At 41.8% G+C, this 21,304-nt stretch overlaps 1 protein-coding gene across 5 annotated transcripts; it reads left to right on the top strand.

Annotated features, from left to right (window-relative positions):
- The first annotated feature begins 293 nt into the window (after positions 1-293).
- Positions 294-20,745, top strand: NBR1 (NBR1 autophagy cargo receptor). 5 transcript variants are annotated; one of them, XM_039697213.1, is made up of 21 exons: positions 294-474; positions 3,574-3,636; positions 4,896-4,914; positions 5,291-5,313; positions 6,124-6,321; positions 6,796-6,870; positions 8,090-8,307; positions 10,120-10,284; positions 10,759-10,965; positions 11,601-11,760; positions 12,265-12,552; positions 12,966-13,118; positions 13,575-13,650; positions 13,960-14,070; positions 14,935-15,126; positions 15,248-15,382; positions 16,003-16,357; positions 16,640-16,737; positions 17,254-17,323; positions 18,030-18,135; positions 18,519-20,745. In XM_039697213.1, exons 1-21 carry the CDS (start codon positions 316-318, stop codon positions 18,687-18,689), a joined length of 3,042 nt encoding a protein of 1,013 aa, XP_039553147.1. In that variant the 5' UTR covers positions 294-315; the 3' UTR covers positions 18,690-20,745. The 5 variants fall into 5 exon arrangements, with proteins under 5 accessions (XP_039553147.1, XP_039553146.1, XP_039553148.1 ...); XM_039697212.1 differs by having other exon boundaries at positions 18,516-20,745; XM_039697215.1 differs by lacking the exon at positions 294-474 and adding an exon at positions 3,403-3,440 and having other exon boundaries at positions 18,516-20,745.
- The last annotated feature ends 559 nt before the right edge of the window (positions 20,746-21,304 follow it).

The raw sequence follows: 21,304 nt of genomic DNA, 5'->3' as shown, positions 1-21,304 counted from the left end.
CGCGCACCAGCAGCGCCCCCTGACGGGCTCCTTCCTCCCGGCGGGGCGGGGCCAGGCCGGCCTGCTTGGCTCTGATTGGCTTCGGTTGGCTCTGATTGGCAGCTGATTGGCCGCCGCCGCGGCGCAGCCGCCGGACGTGCGTGGCCGCGGCGCGCGCGCGCGCGCGCGCCTGCCTGGCTGTGTTTATTGTTGTGGTTCCGCGACTCTTCTGGCTCCGCCCCCTCCACCAACCAGAGCGGAGGGCTGGATGAGTGACAGGCGGCTCCGCCAATAGGCGCGCGCAGCGGGCGCGGGGCGGGCCGCCCGCGGGCCGCCATGTTGCGCCTGTCGGGAGGGCTGGCGGCGCCGGGCCCGGGCCCGCGGGAGCGCGCCATGGAGCCGCGGGTCACCCTGCGCGTCACCTGCCGCGGCCACAGCCGCACCTTCCTCGTGTCCCACCCGCCGCACACGACCTGGGCCGATGTGGAGGCCATGGTGAGCGCGGGCTGGCCGCGGGAGGCGGGGCGGGGGGCCGCGGGAGCCGGCCCGGCGAGGCTCTGAGGGCCCGGCGAGGCTCTGAGGGCCCGGCGAGGCTCTGAGGGCCCGGCGTCTCCAGCCGCGCTTTCCGAGGCAGTGTCCTCCATTTCACAGGCTCTTAGAACTGCTGCGCTCCCGATTTTTCTTTTTTCCTTAGTGGTATAGTTTACTCCTGCTGTGTGCTTAGATTGGCGTGAACGGCCTGGTTCGGAAAAACATTCTCAAGGGCTCTTTTTTAATGTGTGAGCAGCTGCTCTTAGCCGTGTTCTTTGGTTTGGACACTTAGTTTGGTTCTGTATCCCTCTGTGAAGTACATTCTAGTTCTCTTCTTTCCTATTCTTACTGAAGTACCTATATGAAGTAACACCTTCTGTTGCTTTTCTGAAGATCCGTCGGTGCTCTTTGGGGTCAAACAAAAATAGATTTTTGTTCGGTTCCCGGAGCTTTGTGTGTGAGTTTGGGTAGAACCGGCTCTGACTGGGCCGTGCCTGCCTGGGCAGCTTCTTCTGAAGGTCTGTGTGTCCTGCTCTGGGTATAGCTCACAGTTTGTTTGGGTGCTTGTTTTCAGGGCTGTTTAGTTACAAGTCCTGTATTGGCTTAGTGTGAAATTGTTGTAAGGATTCCCTTAGCTATGATGAAACTAACATTAATATTATTACTATTTATTAATTTTGTAGCAACTGTGTTGTAGTTGAGATGGATACAATACAAAACAGCATGTGTGTCCTGCTCTGGGTATAGCTCACAGTTTGTTTGGGTGCTTGTTTTCAGGGCTCTTTAGTTACAATTCCTGTATTGGCTTAGTGTGAACTTGTTGTAAGGATTCCCTTGGCTATGATGAAACTAACATTAATATTATTTCTATTATTATTTATTAATTAATTCTGTAGTAACTGTGTTGTACTTGAGATGGAGACAATACAAAACAACATTCCATTTTCGGAAGGTTTCAAACTGTTTTTATCATGGCCTGCATGCTTTTTATACATTCTTACAAAGCTCCTAAGTTTACACTTTACTCATTGGTCACCAGAGGCAAACAAAGTGCTCATTGGAATAGACAGTGCAGGTTTCTCTTATTTATCCTTTCTTTCTTGGTTTCTGTGTCAATGACCTTGGTAGGAAATTCTTTCAAGGGTAATTATAGATCCTCTTATCAGACTTCCCTCTGACTCACAGAAGTTGCTGTGAAACGTCTTCCACACAACTGTTCTGGGAAATTCTTTCAAGGGTAATTATAGATCCTCTTATCAGACTTCCCTCTGACTCACAGAAGTTGCTGTGAAACCTCTTCCAAACAACTGTTCTGTTTTTTTTTAGCAGTTACATCTGAAGAGATCTCGTCCCTGTTTTATTTCCTGTCTTTCAGCTCTTTTCCTGGCCAATATATTCCAGTACACATGCAGGAGGGTTTTGTTCTGTGAATTGCTCAGGTTCAAAGTTTGAACTGCATCACCTTCCCTTGCTGTATTTCAGTCCTCTGAAAGAGGCACTGGTTCAGACTTCAAACACTAATTGCAAGTAGAGCTGCAGGAATGTCTGAGCTGGCCAGAGCCCTGCTTGCATCAAAGCTGGAAGCAGATTACTGTGTAAGCACCGTGCTGCCCTTAATCTTGGGGATTCTGAGAGCCAGGGTGTGTTTGCTCAAGGTGTGGTGTTATGTTACAGCTGAGGTAGAGCAGGGGTTGTCTCTGTTGTGGAAATTGCTGTTTCAGGGCAGTTAAACTTGGGTCTTTGTTATATTTTGATCTTTTATTAAATGTTTATAAGGGATAAGGTGGGCTCTTGTTCTGCCCTGAGTTTAGGGGGACAGTCTGTGGTTCCAGACCACGTAAGTGCAGAGCACAGCTTCTTCCTGACAAAACCAAGTTGGTTCTGTCAGTGCCCTCACGGAATTTGGGATGTGTTGCTGGGAGAGCCTGCCTGGAGCACGTTCAGAATGTGTCTGTGTGTCCCTGTGTCCGTGTGTCCCTGTGCTCCAGTGGGGCTGTGACCCCCCAGGCAGCCACTCTTGCCTGAGGCTGCTGCTGTTGTTCTGTTAGGTCTGGCCCAGCAGGACATGTGTCACTTGTTTCAGAGAGTTTCTGTTGGGAAAAATACAGCTTTTGTAGGAACCTGGTGCAAAAATGAGCTGTTGTTCTTATTCCCATATCTTTGCCTGTGAACCCCTTAATTTAAAAATTACAATAATTGGGAGGGAGGGGGTTTACATTTTTTATTTCAGGTGAAGCTCCTGCCTTCCTTAGCAGATACCTGTCTATTCAAATCAAGGCAGAAAAATACAACTTTTGTAGGAACCTGGTACAAAAATGAACTTTTATTCCTATTCCCATATCTTTGCCTGAGAGCCCCTTAATTAAAAAATTATAATAGTTCAGAAGGAGGGGTTTACATTTTTCATTTCAGGGCAAGCTCCTGCCTTCCTTAGCAGACACCTGTCTGTTCAAACCTAGGCAGAAAAATACAGCTTTTGTAGGATCCTGGTACAAAAATGTACAGGAGCCTCAAAGACTCAGCACATGGAAACAACTGCTTTCATTTTATGGTTCATTTGGTGCTGCTCATTCTGCCTTGTTAATGAAAAATGCAAAATAACTGCTCCGTTTAGTCTCTGAATTTTGGTAGGCTGAGAAGAGGCTGATCACCTTTGTGAGCTGTCTCCCAGGTGCTTTCTAATATAAAAGACAGAGTTTAGGGGTTGTTTGCCTTTGTCTTCATATTTTGCAGTGTTTACCATGACTGAGTTTGTTAACCCTGAGCTTGTCCTCTTAGAATGGGGAGGTTATTATTATTTATTTTGGAGTAAACATTAACTGGGCAAGGTGCAAGAGGAAAAAGATGTGTTTATTCTTTTCATTAGAGAAAGTTAGTAAAGCTTGGAGGGAAGGCACAGGGAAGAGTTCAGCTCCAGAGGAATGGATTTGGTAAAACAGTGTTTGCTTCAACTGAGACACTGAAGGGAGGGATAGAGGGGTTTTAATGTTATTCCTAATTAATAATTATTATTAAATGAGGTCCTGCCTCACTGTGGTTTTGTGTTCTGTTTTCTTATTACAGGTTAAAGTTTCATTTGACCTGGACAACATTCAGATCAAGTACATTGATGAGGATAATGATGAGGTAAAATACCTGCCACCCCACCCTCCCAATAAGTCAACTGAGAATGACTTTCTGCCTCCTGATGATTTGGAGTGGGTCCTTCAGGAGAGTCTTTTTTTCAGATTGGGGTGGGGGAATGTTTGCCCCTTTAGGAAGAAAATAGCTGATAGTCTTGTGATTTTACTCTTAATGCAGCATATACATTTTAAAATACTTTTTTTAGAGGCTACTGCCTTTCTTTTTCCCACCCTGTTGAAACACCCCGTGGTTCTCTGTGTTCTGAGGAAGGAATGTTTCCGTTGAGGAACTTTTTTTATTTTTAATTTTTTAAGGTAATTTTAACTATTTGTGTTTTTAGCTGTGGTAAAGCCCTGTCTCTTCACTCTAGACTCCTTCCTCTGGAAAATGTAGGTCCCCTGTCATCAGCATATGTTTGCTTCAGTGATCTGGTGTACTCAAATCCTCTGCTTGCTTTATGCAATTGCTGTAATCTCCAAGCAGATTACTGACTCAGAAAACAAATTGGTTACTTCTAGTTGTCCTTGTTGAGTAACTTCCTGCTTTGGCACAGTCTCACCCTCTCGTATTATTTTTGTTTATCTAGAGATTCAGAGGGGAATGTAACTCTCACACAAAATGACCTTTTGCAAACAGTGTTCCACTGCTTGGATTATAGCTCCACTAAATCAGATGGGGGTTCTTGTTCTTACTATTTTTCCCTAAGGGCAAACCTTTCAGAGAATGATTCTCCCCTTATTTTCCAGCCTGTATCATATATAAATATTTAAATGCATCTATGAAAGCTTTTTCTGAAATACTGAGCAAACATTGTTCAGAATCCTGTGACGCTGTGGGGATTCAAAAGCTTCTTGTGTCAGTGACTTCTATGTGCAGAATCGATAATTAATTTTCTGTAGAAGAATGGGCTTATGAAACACTTAATTGGTCTTTTGAAACACTTAACTGGGCATTTAAAGCAACTGGGGCCAAGCTCTGGAGTTGTGCAGTGAGCCCAGGGCTACAGGCAGTGACTTTCTGAGGAGAGCAGCTTGTTCTGGCTGCCAGCAGTGCCAGAGCTGCCTCCTGTGCCAGTCCAGTAACAAACATGGGCTGCTTCAAAGCACCACAGCTTTGGGTAATGATTAACGTGGCAATAACAAGCACCTAAAGGACTGCTGTTTTAAAAACTGTGAGTAAATGTATTATTCTGAATGTGTTAATTTTAAGAGAACTGCAAAAATGTGTCTGTGGCTTTTGCTCACTGTTCTTTCTCTTTGCAGGTCTCTGTGAACAGCAAAGGTGAGCTGCTGCTTTATTGAGGTGAAATCAAGATAAGAGACCCCAGCTGTTTGTGTTCTTTTGAAGATGCAATTGAGAATGCTTGTTTTTTGATTTTTGTGTTTTACGTATGATTTGGCAGCAAATTCTTCCCAAAGGAAAGAATTCTTGATCCACAGAACAAATTGGAAGTGATTAAATTAGTGGAATGTTGTGGCTCTTAGCTGTGACAATGTGTGCTTGTTGCTGTATATACAATTTCTTGCACTAATTTAAGAAAAATTACAGAAGGTAGGGGAGGCCCCTTGTCATGTAAGGGTTTCTCAATACTGTGTGATAAATTTACATCTGTTGTGTGAGATAGGGGCCATTCACACTTCTTTCTATTTTTCTTTAGAGGAATATGAAGAAGCTCTGAAGGTAAATGTACTCTTTGACTTTTTTCAATGTGTTCATCCTTCTCCAGTTGAAATTGGTGTAGCTGATTAAAAAAATGGCATTACCTGGCCCAGGAAATCAGAATAGCTGTTTTCTACCTTTGGACAGTAGCTTGAATGTCTTACTACACTTTTTTTGGTTCTTTCCTGGTTGGTGTTTGTTTTTAGTTTAGTTTTTATAAGTTAGTTGAATAGGCAGTTAGGATTCAGGACCCTGAGCAGCAGTGGGTTGGTTGAGGGCCTGACTTTCTCAAACCCTTCAACAGTAATCCCATATTTGGAAATATTGGGCTTTAGTGAAACCCTTCAAAAATCTTTCCACATAGATTCTGCTGCCAGAGTGTATAATTAAAACTTAGTAGAGTCCATGCTTAGTTACTTTATAAGCAGTTGGACAAAATAAGAATTGCATTTGTTTACATTTCTGCTTTACATTATTAAGTCTTTCACAACTTTTTACTCATGGTTTGAATTTCAAATCTGATCATTTCAAAATAAATTCCTGGACAGAATCTATTGTTTCCTGGCTCCTATGAACACTTTATTGTAGGCTGAGAAAATACAGCAGAATATTTACATGATTATCCTTTGGCTTTTAATCAACTTTTATAATAAGTGTATTAATAACTTTTCAGAAGTAGAATATCAGCTACCTTGGCATCTCTCTGTTTTTCTTCTTGTGTCTGTTAGTCTTTCCCCACCCTCTCCAATGTAGTGTAATACTGTATTTGTACAGATTCTGTATGCTGACTGGAAGTGGAAAACATGGTGGATGTGTGTTCTGTTTATTTAGATTGCAGGTAAACAAGGAAATCAGCTTCAGATGAATGCCTATGAAAAGAACTCTTCTCGTGCTTTGCAACTGCATGAAAAGAATGTGGCAGAAAAGCTGGTGCTTCTTAAAGATGAGAAGAAGCCACTTTTGCAATATTCCACGATAGCCCAGGGATTAGAGGAAGAATTAAAAAATGGCAAGGAGCTGACCATTCAGGTAAGAAGCTGAGCTGCATTAAACCAAAGAATTAATAAATGTAATTCACTTTGTAGACTGATTGTCCTCTTCAGCCATACATAAAAACTGAGTTCAGAATTTGGTCTCTGTTTTCAGCACCTCTTGAAGCTCACCAATAGTTTGAATGTCTTCAAGAGGATAATTTGATGCTGTCTTTAGAAATACCAGTGCTTTCATGTTGACCATTCTTTAGTATTTTGATAAACAGAGCAGTTCATCTCCTGAAGCCCTCGTTGCCGTCTGGTGACTTCTGGCTGACTTGACTTCTTTGGTGTGTAATTACACTCAAATGCTAATGAGGCAGAAATGTTTCAGGAAAATGTCAGTGGCTACTTAAATATTTTTCTATGAAGACACTTAAAAGCTATTTCAGCAGTTAACTTGCTGTGTTGAGGTGTTGAGGTGTTTTTTTTTTAACTTTGCCTACTTTTTGTTTATTTTTTTTTTTCTCAGCAAAAGTTAAATCAGACCAGACCAGAAAGCACAAATGAAAATCCTCCAGAATGGTTTACTAGCTACTTGGAAACAGTAAGTGTATTGTCTTGCAAGTTCTGATATACTTCAATACTTAAGTTTTGTTGTTGTTGGAAGGGATCTTTGTGATCTCTCTAGATATCTGAACACTCTTGCCATCAGCACTTATGACCAGGATCTTAATGAGAACTAGATGTCTGACTGTGTCTGCAGTGTAAGGGATACCTTAAAAAGCCCAAAGCCATAAACTTGATCCATATCAGTTGTGAAAAGTGGTCTGTTTATGCATTTGATTAGTGTGACTGTAGTTTTAAGTAGCTCCCATTACAATCATTGTGGCACTGCAGAATAGGAATTCCAGACCTCTCATTGTGGGAGAGCATGGACAGTGTTGTTCCTGTAGGCTCTTGATTGCCCAGTTTCAGCAGGGCAATACTTTTGATTTCCTGTGATTGAAAGCAGAGAATTTGATGACTTTACTTTTCTTGGCTGTTCAGAGAAAATACTTTCAGGAAGCCATTGACAATAAGCTACACTTAAGGTATGGGTGTTAATTTGTTTTGAACAGCTAATAAATATCACTGAAAAGCAGTTTGATATCACTGCAAAGAATTCATCAGCTAGCAAATTCTTGAAACTATGTGCATTTGTCTTTAAGCTTTTTTCTCTAGAGTCTCCTTTCCTTTGCCACCTTTTTATACAAACTAAAAATTGGGGGAGTTCATGGTTATATTTAAGCCATCACTGATGGGCAAATCAGAACTTAATGGTAGAGAGTCCACAGGGGTTTGGGAGTTGTGGTAATTGTTTTAGAGATGAGATTCCTTCCCTTCATGAAAGCTTATGGAAGAAAAACAATACTGTAAGCATAAATATGTAATTTTTAACTTGCCTTCCTAAAAGCTCTGGGTTGGTATTGTCTAAAATAAAAGTCCTCTCTGAGGAATGTGGTATTTGTTTATATATTTTATGTGTTATCATATATGTTATATATAATGTATATGATAGTATAATAATACTGTGGTATTATAATATTGTGTAATATATATAAGATGGTAACATTATAATTATATAATATGATAATGATATTATCATATGATATATGTTGTATATATTATATATTATAATTTTATGAAGAGTGTGCTGGGGGTAGGGGAAATGATTCTGAGGTAGTCTATGGCTGCTGACAGATTGGGAGGCTTGTGACAACGTAACTCAGCATTTCAAACTTAATAGGTGGGTCTCATTCATGACTGCTTTCATTTCTTTCCAGTTCAGGGAACAAGTAGTTAAGGAGACTGTTGAGAGGCTGGAGCAGAAGCTGTATGAGAAGCTCGTTCATTGCAGTCAGCCTGCAGATTTTTGTGAGAGCTCGTGTCCAGCAGCCCCTGCAGCTTCGGAGAGCCCGGCCGGGAGCAGCAGCCAGTGTGACTGGCTCATCTCCTGCTGCAGCTGCCAGGCCCGCATCGTCGGGGTGCGCTACCAGTGCAGGTACAGGGAGCTGGGAGCGTGGGGAGCTGGCATGGCAGCCTGGGAGAGAAACTCTTGGGGGTAGATACTGCTAGGTTCCTGATCTGCAGCTTGATGGACATTTCAGTGCAGGTACAGGGAGCTGGGAGCGTGGGACCTGACATGGCAGCCTGGGAGAGAAACTGTCTTGGGGTTAGATACTGCCAGGTTCCTGATCTGCAGCTTGATGGACATTTCAGTGCAGGTACAGGGAGCTGGGAGCGTGGGACCTGACATGGCAGCCTGGGAGAGAAACTGTCTTGGGGTTAGATACTGCCAGGTTCCCAGTCTGCAGCTTGATGGACATTTCAATGCTGGGAGCTGGGAGGCTGGGAACCTGCCAGGCACAGCCTGTGAGAGAAACTCTCTTGGGATAGGTACTGCTAGGTTCCCAATCTGCAACCTACTGGACATTTCAATGCTGGGAGGGTGGGGAACCTGCCAGGCACAGGCTGTTAGAGAAACTCTCTTGGGGTTAAATACTGCTAGGTTCCTAATCTGCAGCCTGATGGACATTTCAGTGCAGGTACAGTGAGCTGGGAGGTTGGGGACCTGCCAGGCACAGCCTGTGAGTGAGAGAGCAGCTGTCTTTGGGTTAGATACTCCTAAGTTCCCAATCTGCAGCCAGCTGGACATTTCAGTGCTGGGAGCTGGGAGTGTGGGGAGCCTGCCATGTACAGCCTGTGAGAGAAACTCTCTTGGGGTTAGATATTTCTAGGCTCCCAATCTGCAGCCTGCTGGACATTACAGTGTTGGGAGTGTGGGGAACCTTCCAGGCACAGCTTGTGAATGAGAGAGCAACTGTCTTGGGGTTAGATACTGCTAGGTTCCCAATCTGCAGCTTGCTGGGCATTTCAGAATGTCTTCTATGTCTCACCAACAGCTGATGTTCTCTCCTGTGGTCACTAGACTTTATCTGCATAAAAGCAATATTAATACTGTTTTGAGAAAAGGTGATTGTTAAAGTGAGAGAACTTTGTGATGCTGTGTTCTCAATGAACACAGTTCAGAGAACTTCATGGCTGTGTTCTCAATGACTCTCTACCTTATCTGTGTAGGACATGCAGTAATTGTAACAGAAGAGGTTTTGTTTGGTTAACTAAACAAAAAAGCAAGACTGTGAACCACTAGTCTGTAATAGTTGTTTGTTTGGTTCTGAGTCAGTGAGACTAAGGCAGGTCATACTTTTTCTTAGTGATTGCACTCTTGTCTGTCTAATAGTATGAAATAGATTTTGATGAATGTCTTCAGTGAGGTGTTAAAAGTGAGAGTTTTATTTGAATGAGGCAATTGCTGTTAAGATCAGCATTTTGGGACTAGGCAGAAGCAGTGGATGGAATGCCAACAGGAGTTTTTCTTTGGATTTTTTTTTTCCCTGCTGGCAGGAGATGACAGTCTGGTTTTTATCAGCCCTGTTCCTGGAGGAGCAATCTGCTTTGCATCCCTGAATGCTTGGTGACTTAGCTTCTGTATTTTCATAAGTATGGTGCTGTTTCTGGCACTGGATTTTGATAAAATGTTCTGCCCTTCATAGCAAAAATTTTAATCACTTGTGCTAAAGGAGGCATCAAATTTTTTCAGTGTGTGTTCAAAGAAGTGGGAACTGTGTTGCAGTTTTGCCAAGAAGAGAGATAATAATGTAGTTATTCCACATGGCTCCAAATACTGATCTATAAGTGAGACATCCAGCTGCTGTCACTTGGGAACTACTTACAGTGGTAGCACAAATACAGAATTGTTTCTCTGCAGAAATTCTTTGCCTCTTGGTTACCTCCTGTCCTTCCTGCTTTGCAGCCTTTGTCCAGCCTACAGTATCTGTGAGGAGTGTGAGGCAGGAACATATGCACACGACCCAAACCACGTCTTGCTGAAGCTGCGCAGGCCCATCCCCTGTGTTGCTGACAATTACAGCCTGGCAGAGCTCTCCCCACGCCTGCCTGCCACTCTGGAGCAAGTCAGGTAAGTGCTGGCCCCTGGCAATGCCTGCCAAGGTTGTTCTGGTTACAAGGAAACACCTGTGTTGGAGTTGAGGTTCAGCTTTTATTTTAGAGATGAGAAGAAATGGAAATGGTGCTCAAATTTTGTTGTGAGTAGCTAAAAATAGCTATGCACTCATGAAGGGCCTAAGTTATAAATCTTACAGTGTTTTTAATAACAAAGTAGAAAAGACAGACTTTTGTGTCATAGATGGGTAGTAAACTTTGAGAGCTTGCTTTTTCTGTGAGCATTTTGTGTCTGCCTTTTTTTTGTTCTTTTAGAGATCATTCAAAATAGTTCCACAAGCAACTGTGAGGATGTTCTTTTAAAATCATTTGGTTTCCAGTCTAGAAGCATGGGATATTTCCTGAAGGATTCCCTTGAGACTAAGACTGTGTTGGGTGAAGATAAGTTCTGATCAGTTTAATGTAATAAGGTGTGTTAATCACTTTGCAGGCTCCAGAAACAGATGGACAAAAGATTTCTGAAGGCAGAGAAGCAAAGATTGCGAGCAGAAAAGAAACAGCGAAAAGCAGAGGTCCGAGAGCTCAAAAAGCAGCTAAAATTGCACAGGAAAATTCATCTGTGGAACTCTATCCATGTATTGGAAACAAATGGCTCACCTCCTCTGAAATCTGAGAGTGTCCAGCCTAATACCTTCCTGTAAGCCTTGTTGTTAACTGAGCATCTGGTAGTTGTGCTGTCTGAGCTTTTGTTATGAAACCAAGTTGAAGGAACAGGAGGAATGTTATGGAATTGCTTATTTGAAGTGTGATTTGTCATTTGACTGTGTGAGAATTTTGTCCAAATGCCATTTGCAAGGTAGGGTGTTTTTAATTGAGAGGACAGTAGGAGAAAGGAAAAAAAAGGTGACTGATGGTTATTACCAGAAATTAGTGATTTATGTAAATTTATGAGGAAGAGAAGTGCCTGGGGTTATACATACACATGTATGCTCATACAGAGTAAATTAACAATTACTGCCAGTTTGAAAAAAGTCTTTATCTTCCTGTTTTATTAAGTGTATCTGCATAAAGTCAACTACATTCTGTATATTTATATTCACTGCTATTTCTTATTTTTAATGTGCTCTTAAGCTGAGGTTCATTAGACAGCAGCCTTTGCAGGCAACTGCTCTGCATTTCCCACTCCCTTTGAGTTTGTCAATGTGCAGTGTAAAACTTGTTTATTTAATTAATCCCTTTCATTTAGGGCATTTAAAAGCCAAATTAACATCAATTAGCAACTGAACTTCAGTTTTGAAGTATTTTTTTCTTGTTTCCTTTCTCCAATCCCAGGAGTCCTAATCAACCCTTCCAAGCAATTGTCCCAACACTAAGTGCAGTATTTGTGGATGAGAATTTGCCTGATGGTACTCACTTGAAACCAGGAACAAAGTTTATCAAACACTGGCGAATGAAAAACACTGGCAACGTGGAATGGAGCTCAGACACTAAGGTATCTTGCCTTTGCTCTTCCTTCTACACAATAAAATCATTCCTGGAGATAACATTTGTAGGTGAATTCTCTATTAGGACCTGTTTAAGATTTCCTTTGGCCTGTTGATTCACAGCTGGGAATTCTGGGGCAATGAGCTCTGTAGGTACTCTTTGCAAGTGTAGCTGTAGGAAGGAAGGGATTCTGACCACCATCACTGAACCTATTTCCCATTAATAGTATGTCCCCTGTGTTATAATGGTGCAGTTTGACCCTGTTTACAGCTGCTCTGTTGCTTTTCTGACCTCCAAAACCCTTTGTTCTGTGAGTGGCTGCCTTTGTGTTGAAAGGTGGGGGTACCTTTGTGTTGATAGTGATTAATGTGGGGATGTGTACTAGCAGCCTGTCTTCTCCATGCCTGGTACCTACAAGGCCTTCCAGCAGAGGAACTCTGCTTCCTACTGCCCACACTTTGCAGAGAAGTTTGAGAAGTTAACTTTTGGCTTTTTCTATTGTGTATTTCAGTTGAAACTTATGTGGGGTAATCTGACCTTGGCATCTGCTGAGAAAAAAGATGTGATAGTGCCATCCCTTCCATCTGGACAAGTAGGAACTGTTTCAGTTGAGTTTGTAGCTCCCAACATAGAAGGAACTTACACTTCTCACTGGAGACTGTCGCACAGAGGGGAGCAGTTTGGGCCAAGGATCTGGTGCAGCATTGTTGTGGATCCCTCTCCAGCTGCTGACTACGTAGAAAGTGATTGGAAGGATTCTGACTCCTGTCAGAAGGGTAAAGCTTCCAGAACCAAAGAGGCAAGTCACTCACCTGGTATTTGGGGCAGCTCAGAACTGCCTAGGAGAAGGGGCATTGTGTATTATTTGGCATAGTATTCCTAACTAACTATTCAAGGGGATTCCTTTAGCTGTTTGCTTTTAAGTTTTATTTTTAATAGGAAAGAAATACAACATATATTGCATTTATAAGTTCTAAAGTAGTTGTTCTTTTTGAGAGGCATGGCATTAGCTATTAGTCTGCAGCTATGTGTCTGTTTCTTTGAACTGGAACACTGCAGCATTTCTCTTTCATAGGTCTTGTCCTTTTGGTTCTGTAATTAGTTGATTTAAATTTCTTTCAAATTGTCTGTTTACACAAAATTCAGATCTAGATTTCATGTGGTGTTTTATTTACTGTGGCTAAGTGGCTTCTGTTTTTTTTGTTTTTGCAGGATGCTTCCTTAGAGACAGAAACAGGTGCTCAACTGACAGGTGAAATTGCAGAGCAGGCTGAAATATCTCTGCCAACTGTTCCTTTAAAGATCAAAAATCTGCCAAGTGAGAGAGAATTTTATATCCCATCTGTTGATCTCCTCACTGCACAGGTAAAGTTCTAAAATTCAGGTAGATATAAAGCAAACCACCTTGGCTGTGATGTCTAGGTAGGTAGACACCTGCAAGAATAAAACTTCTGAGCTCTAAAAATGGCTAGTTTATTTTCAGAAAGAGTATATTGCATTTTATATAGCAGAGCTGTTTTCTCAAACTGGTGTTAGGCACTGTCAGTATGTGGAAGGAAAGTGTAGGACAAATTAAGATCCTCAAAAGAGAACCAGCATTGAGTCTTTCTCTGGCTCTAACAAGGGAGTTCTTAGGTTTGTCCCTTGCTGCCCTAATCTCTGCACCATATTCAATGATGTAAATATATGTTGTGGGAAAACTATCCCCTGAGACTGTGTTGAAGAACAAAGTGTTATTTGTACATCACTGGGATCTGTGCTGCCAACTACAGATATGATTCAGTTTCAGAGTTTGCTCATGGAAACTGTTTTTTCCTGTAGGATTTGCTGTCCTTTGAGCTGTTGGACATTAATATTGTGCAGGAATTGGAGCGAGTGCCACACAATACTCCTGTTGGTAAGGCTCCTGTGTTCTGTGTGCTCTGGAGCACAGACAGCTATCCTTTGTGTATAGCTTGGCTTCTTTTCACCTTCATATCCCCAAGAACGTAACATTCCAGATGTTGAGGAATGCTGCCATTTTCTTTGCACAGCCAGTGGCAGACTAATGCAAAGCTAGTTGTTTATTCCACCAGATTATCTTTCAAAATAACTAAATTTCTTCAGTCTTGAAAGAATGTCCCTTATGAAGAATAACTTTTAAAAATGTTACCTCGTGGAGGCTCCTCCTTTAGTGCCAATTATCTTTGCTCCCTGTGTTTTCCAGACATGACTCCATGCATGTCCCCTTTGCCACGTGACAGCCCCTTGCTGGAGAAACCTGGCTTAGGTCAGATAGAGGAGGAGAACGAGGGCAGTGGATTTAAACTAGTGCCTGGTAAGCAGTAGTCCTGAGGAGCTTGGGGGTGAAGGGAGGATGTTGTCACTTCTCTGTAGCCAGCAAACCTGATGTCTAAAAGGAATTCTAATTACTGTCTTCCCCTTTGGAGAGAAAAAAAAAAAAAAAAGCAAAACAGGTTGTTTGGCTCATCATCCTGCAGTCTGACACAACATTAGTGATTATAGAGGTTGGGGCATAATATATACAGATTGCGAATAGAAATCATAGATCCAGTCTGACACAACATTAGTGATTATAGAGGTTGGGGCATAATATATACAGATTGGGAATAGAAATCATAGATTCACAGGATGGCTCGGGTTGGAAGGGACCTTAAAGATTATTCAGTTCCAACCCCCTGCCATGGGCAGGGACAGCTTCCCCTGTCCCAGGCTGTTCCAAGCCTTTTCCATCCTGGCCTTGGACACTTGCAGGATAGCAGAGGCAGCCACAGCTTTTCTGGACAACCTGTGCCAGGGCCTCACCATTCTCAAAAGGAGGAATTTCTGCCTAATATCTAATGTAAATATACCCTCCTCCATGTTAAAGTCATTCCCTGCTGTCCTATTACTGCATGCCCTTGTATAAAATCCTTTCAAATGCTTTTTTTGATTTGTCTGACCACTAGAATTGTTGGGAGAATTAACAATCTGCCCTTTATAGACTAGGTTATACTCCAAACTTTCCAGGTGTGCTCCCCATACTTCACTTTCGTGTTCTACTTGAGCTGAATTCAAAAACCCTTCAATTTTTAGAAAGAACTAACAGAATCAATATTAGCTATGGCTAGTCTAAAAAGTTCTTCGTATACTTACATATCTTTGTTGTGGTGGTAAAATCTGTTACGTTTCCCTTCCCAAGGAATGGCAGAAGCCTGCATTTCTGTGGACTCTTCTGTGGTGAAGGTGAAAGCTGAGCATGCATTGAACCAGGAGGAAGGGGAAGAAGATATGAGTGGGACTCAGTTTGTCTGTGAAACTGTCATTCGATCTCTGACCCTGGATGCTGCACCTGACCACAAGCCCCCACAAAAAAACCCCAAAATCCTCCAGAGTAAGTACTGTCATTAGCTGCCTTCTCTGGTTTGACTTGTTTGCAGTCAGACATGAAACACAAATTGCTCAGCTCAGGTGATTGATGCCATTTAATTGTTTTTCCTGATTGGTTCTATTAGACTCTTCACAAACACTACAGGACACCTTCAGCTGCAACATGATAACTGAAGAATCTCCTGTGCTAAATAGTAATTCCACTTCCAAAAAGGAAGCAAAGATTCATCAGTCAGAACCAGTGACAGAAAGTTCATGTGGTAAGTAAAATGGGCTTGAATGTAAGACAAAGCTGTAAAAAAAATCATGTGTAAGAAGATCTGACACTGTTCTAGGAAATTGATCTTCATTAGATGAGGAGAATTGTTAGATTGTCCCAGTTGTGAGAATCATTACATCAGAAAATCAGTGTCAGTACTTTCACAAGCAGTGCTTTTTAACAAGCAGCTAGTTTAACAGCTGCTTTTCAAAGAAGTGAAATTGTGACCAAAAAGTTCCAGTTGGGTATTCAAGTAGGTGCTCATACTTTATACATGACTGGTGCCTCCATATTTTGTACACACAGCTTGCAATGTTTCTGACCTGTTTCTAAAGTGTGTAATTCAGGAGCTGAAAACTACAGTTTAGTTTCTGTATAAAGCTCTTACTGCAGTTTTTACTATGAGCATTAATACCAGCAGTGTATTTGCAGTGGGTTAACATTAAGATCTATTACTCTTTCACACTACACCCTCCCCACAGCAGGGAAAATTACAGCATAATGGCAGCAGCTGAGGTTTGTAGTTGTTTCTAAATACTTTTCTCACAGCTGGGACAATTCTGTCTCTGCTCTTGTCCATACAAATGAACAATGGTTAACACTTCACTTTTTTCCTCCTAGGGGACCTTCCACTGTCTGATGAGAGCACAAGCCCCCGTAGTGGTGCTGGCAATGGTGATGAAGAGGAAGATGATAAAGATGATGTTCAGAGTCAGTGCTCCTCTGCCTCCTCAGAGGACTATATCATTATCCTCCCTGAGTGCTTCGACACCAGTCGGCCCTTGGGTGACTCCATGTATAGTTCAGCTCTTTCTCAGCCTGGTTTAGAAAAGACAGGAGAACCTGAAACAGTAGCAGAGAACCCAGAAGGGGGAAGCCAGCCACAGATCCAGAGGGTCAGTGATACACTGACAGCTTCCCAAACACTGGCTGCAGCACCCCCAGCGACTGTGGACAGCTTACCCCAGGCACAAAGGTATGATCTGGGGACAGGAACAGAATGGTGATGCTGGTATTGCTGCAGAGTCTGCAAGGGCTTGTACTTTCCAAGCAGGAGTTGTTGTAACAAAATTTTTACTGAGGTAAATGTGCTTAAATCCTGCAACTTTTTATAGAGCCTGTACTCACTGATTTAGGTGAGTGCAAGAGAGGGAAACAAGGGAGTGTGTGGAGTTTTTTCTTTTTTCTGTTGATTGTGACTTATTTATGTGTGTACATATGCAATAAAAGTAGTGATGTTTTTGCTTTATGTTCTCAGGAATCTTTCATCTCTTCAGAATTCTATCTTCCAAGAACCAAACACACCAGCTTCAGAGCATATCTCTTCTGCTCCTCATGATCAAATACAAAGAGAAGGTATTGAGATATTTTAATTAAGGGTGCTATCACCTATTCCTTATGCCTAGTATTGAATTTGATGTCTTGATTCTCTTGAGGAGAGCAGAAATCTACCAAGTAAAGATGTCAGTTTTTTTTTCTGGATGTTGAATTTTTGGATATTGCAAATAAAATAATTTGTTTTGGGGATCAGTTAAGAGCATCTATTATGGAAAATGGTGAGAGGATACTCAAAAGTACTTACAGGCATCTGGAAAATTACCTTGCTCTGGGTTTGATGAGCTGTGTATTTAAGCTGCTCTTACAGTCACTGAAACAGCAGCTCCTTTAGAGTTAAACACCAATGAATCAGTCACATGGTTCTGAACATCTTCTGACTGCTTTCACTGCAGTGACAATCCTGGATTCTCTGCACAGCTAAACTTAGAGTACTGCTGTTATACTGAGACTTTTTTTCTGTTTATGTGTGTGTTGCATTTCTCCAGCTTAATTGTCATTAACTGGACATGTTGACATTTTGTCTCCCTCTTCCAGAACCCAGTGGTGAAGATAATCATGGGCCAGGATCTTCTGCATTTCTCACTAAGTTCTCAGAATACCCGAGGTAATGAAGCTGAAGCTCTGACTTCACAAACACTATTTTAGACTGAGAACACCTTAATTAGACACCTGGGAAGAAGCTCTGGCCTAGAGATTTCATGTAGTCAATAATTTGGAGAGAGGCCTCCCTTCTTAAAGCAAACATGCTATGTTTTCATAAGATCTTGGTTTTTACTTGGGCACAAATCAAAAGGATGCAGAACTGGCAAGCCAGAGTTAATGAAGAGCTCAAGTTGACTGCTTCTAAAATTCTGTGGGTTTTTTTCTGGAAAATCTCAGGATTCTTAGGATGGGGATTTCACAAGCTAGCTATAATGTAGCCTTAAAATACTGAGACTGGAGAGGTAAGTCAAAATGTTGAGTAGAATAATAAGTAACTTAAGTATTCACAGAAAAGAAATAGAAGTTACCCTACCCTGAATGGATGTGTCAGTACACAGCTTTCATGTAGGTCTGCTCTCTTCTGGATGAGAGCACTGAACTCTTTACCAAAGGTCTCTTCATGGAAAGCACACACCCACAATTTAATAGAAAGTGTCAAGAAGAAGGAATGAGCTGCTTGTATAGCTCACTTCCCAAACACTGCTGATTCCTTTGGATCACAGGCTGTTGTCTCCAACAGTCCTTGCCTCAACAGGCAGCAACTTGCCTTTCACAGAGACAAACCCTTGGCTTTACTGACCCTAAAGCAGCACCTGGTCTCTTCACAGGTACCCCCAAGGCAGCAGCATTGCAGGAGAGCTCGTGAAAGGAGCTTTGTCAGTTGCTGCTTCTGCCTACAAAGCATTATTTGCTGGACCACCCATTATTGAACAGGTGAATGTCTTTCTGTGTGCTATGTGAGTTTCAGAGAATGACAGCCTCAAATTTACAGGTGTATGGTTTTTAGGTGTGTCAATATTCTATATGGAGTTAATGTAAGACTAAAAGGTTAAGTTTGATGGTGTCCCTTTGAGGTTTGCTGCTCTCAGCAGACTGGGAAATCCATGCCATATGGATAAAATCATCTCTTGTAGCATCATGTAAGAGTAGTAGCTCACCTTTGTAAGTGAGCAGTGAAAGGGATTATAAATGGCTTAAATGGGACAGAAGAGCCTCTGTGCATCAGTTTGATTCTGTGTAATGCAGGGCCCCTAGTTCAAATGGCAAAAAATAAATTAACTTATTAAATTTGTCTTACTGGTTTTTGTTTTCAGCAGCCTGCAGCTCCAGAAGAGCAGACTGCCACCCTGCTGTCCAGTCTGTGTGAGATGGGATTCTGTGACAGGCAGTTAAACTTGAGGCTGCTGAAGAAGCACAACAATAACATGATTGAAGTGGTAACTGAATTGCTTCAGATCAGTAACAGAGACTGGTACAGTAGGTGCTAAACCTGCCTGGTGGAGAGAGGAATAATCTTCATTGAGTAAACTCTAATTAAAGATTGAAAGAGCAGCAGGCTCTGCTCCTCAGCTGCTCTCTGTTTGGAGGTTTGAATTAAGACTTCAGCTTTTCTTTGAGCATTTGACTTCTTTTTCTTTTTAACCTCATGGAAATGTCAAACAACTTTTGTGGCATCTCTTGAAATGGATACAGAATTTCAGTTATTATTTAGAGCTCATAGTTAAATGAGTAGTCTTTAAATCTAATTTCAGATCAAATCCTTTTACCAGGGAATCATGTAGGACTAAACTTTGTACCCAGGTGAGAACTTCCTATTTTATTGTGTATATACTTTTTTTTTAGGCAGCTGGAAATTTTTTGTTGGCTTAATTAGCTTTGGAATAGAAACCAATATGAAGTGCTGCTATAAAATGTAGTCCTGCTTAATTTATAAGAGATGCCTGAAACTAGGAGTTTCTTTGTTTCTTCTGAGGATTTAGTAATTGGTTTTCCAATGTGTGATAATAAAGTGACAATTCAAATCTTACAAATTATTTGAAGAAAAAGAAGTTGCTCATAAAAGAAAGCCATCTTGAATTTAGACTTTTGAGAAGTCTAAAAGTGTAACTGCAGTTCAGCTGATGAATACCAGTAAAGTTGTTTGTTGTAGCAGAATGAAGCAGGAAAATTACCACCAGCAATTGAACCAGAAATGATAGTGCACACCAGATCTCTAACAGTAGAAGTATAACCTACATAAAATATTTTGTTAAAAATTGAGTGTAAGGATAGGAAAAGCTTTTCTAGGAATCTTTACAGGCTCTTTGTAAAAATATTAAAAATTTGACCATTACCTTTTTTCACTACAATGCAAACATTTTACATTGTTAATACCACATCAAAAAATGCAGGAATGTGTAGGAACCCAGACCTGGAGTACAAATTTTGGTAATGTTTAAGAATGGAAAGAATGCTTGAAGCAGGGATCACATAACTTTACATTAGAGTTTGAAAAATGCATTAACTTAAGCACTTTCAAATGTACAGTCTCCTCTGATGGTTTAGCTGGTCCTGTCTTTCCATAGCCACATCTGTAGAATTCATTTTTCTCGTAAGATTTTTAGATGCCCATATTTAATTTGGAAATCTAAGAATTCCCTTCTAAATATGCTGAGAGAATTGGTTCTGAAGAGTGACATAAATGAGCACCAGACACTGCTGTGCAGTGGGGTATCCAGGTAACTCCTCAGAGTTCAGTCCCTCAGCAGGTGACAGTGTTGGCTGTGTTCTTACTTTGAAGTAAACGTTTCTGCAGTAAGAGACCATTGATTCTAAAATATTTTATATTACTCCTGCTTCCAACTCGTATTCTGTTTTGTCACAGTATAGCTGAAGCAGTGTCAGTATTGTGCTGGCCAGGTTATCAGTAATTTTTTAAAAGACTTTAGTACCCATAGAGATAAAATACCATTAAAATAGTCCAAGAAAACAAATGTATCATACCACTTTCATTTTAAACCTATTTTTATAGATTGTGGGAGATATACTCTTAAATGTTTATTTTGAAATACCGTAGAAGTATTTTGCAGTGTTTCCCATCTCTGTACACCAGTACAACTGTGTGCTGTGGACCAGTTCAGGATCCTTCTGTGACTTTCCACTTTAACCTGGGTGTGTTGTTTTGAGTATCTTTTGACTAATGCCAGCTCTAGGACAAGCAGGAGGAAGGGCAGGGGTGAAATGCAGAAGCTGATGACACTTTGAAGCATAGTGTGGTTTTATTTGCTCGGGTCTGTGAGGCCCAGCAGGACCCATGTTCACCATGTGTACCTTTGTACTTGGAATGTTCATGTGTTCTATAAATACAAAACTGAAGCATTTGAGGAGGAACACTTCATTGAGCATTGAAGTGGCAGGTGTGAGATGCTGTTCTCTTTAGGTTACTTTTTACTAGAGTTTAGATGCTGTATGCTCAGGCTCAAGATAGATATATTTCTGTTGGCTTTGTATATTTTGTTAATGGATGCATGATATAATTTATAATATATTCTATAGAGCATATGTGGCCTCTGTGTGTTATTTCGGGTGATCACAGGCACTGGGGGGTTGGGGTGGTGTCCCTACAGAGCCCCACAAAGCACCAGGACTCACTCAAAAGCCTTTTTTACACTTATTTTATTGAAGCAACATGTTGCTTTTGTAGTTTTACAAGATGTTCACATTTACTTAACGAACACATACACTGCCCATTTGTCATAAAGAAACAAAGCTTTCAATAGGTGAAAAAGAAACAAAGCTTTCAATAGGTGAAAAGAGCCACGCCACTGTGTAAGCCAACCAACGTTTTCTCCTCTCTCTTCACATTGTCATGGTGATCACCTTGTTAAATTCCTTGAGAGAGACATGAGGCTTCCCTTATCTTCAAGAATCCTCTGCTGGCTCTCAGCAGCAGCACAGAAATGTCTTTCCCGCAGGGCGGGGTTCGTAGCCCCGCTCCTGCCGCGGGCTCTGGGCCAGCAGGGGCGGTGGGCCCGGCAGCCCGGCTGTGCCCTCCCTGCCCGTTCCTCGCCACTGCCGGAGCACAGCGCCTCACTCCGGGTGCCGGGGCTCCGACGGGGCGAGC

The sequence above is a fragment of the Passer montanus genome, unplaced genomic scaffold (genome assembly GCF_014805655.1).
Source record: "Passer montanus isolate IOZ18808 unplaced genomic scaffold, ASM1480565v1 scaffold117, whole genome shotgun sequence".
NCBI lineage: Eukaryota > Metazoa > Chordata > Aves > Passeriformes > Passeridae > Passer > Passer montanus.
This window is presented reverse-complemented; position numbering and strand designations above follow the sequence as displayed.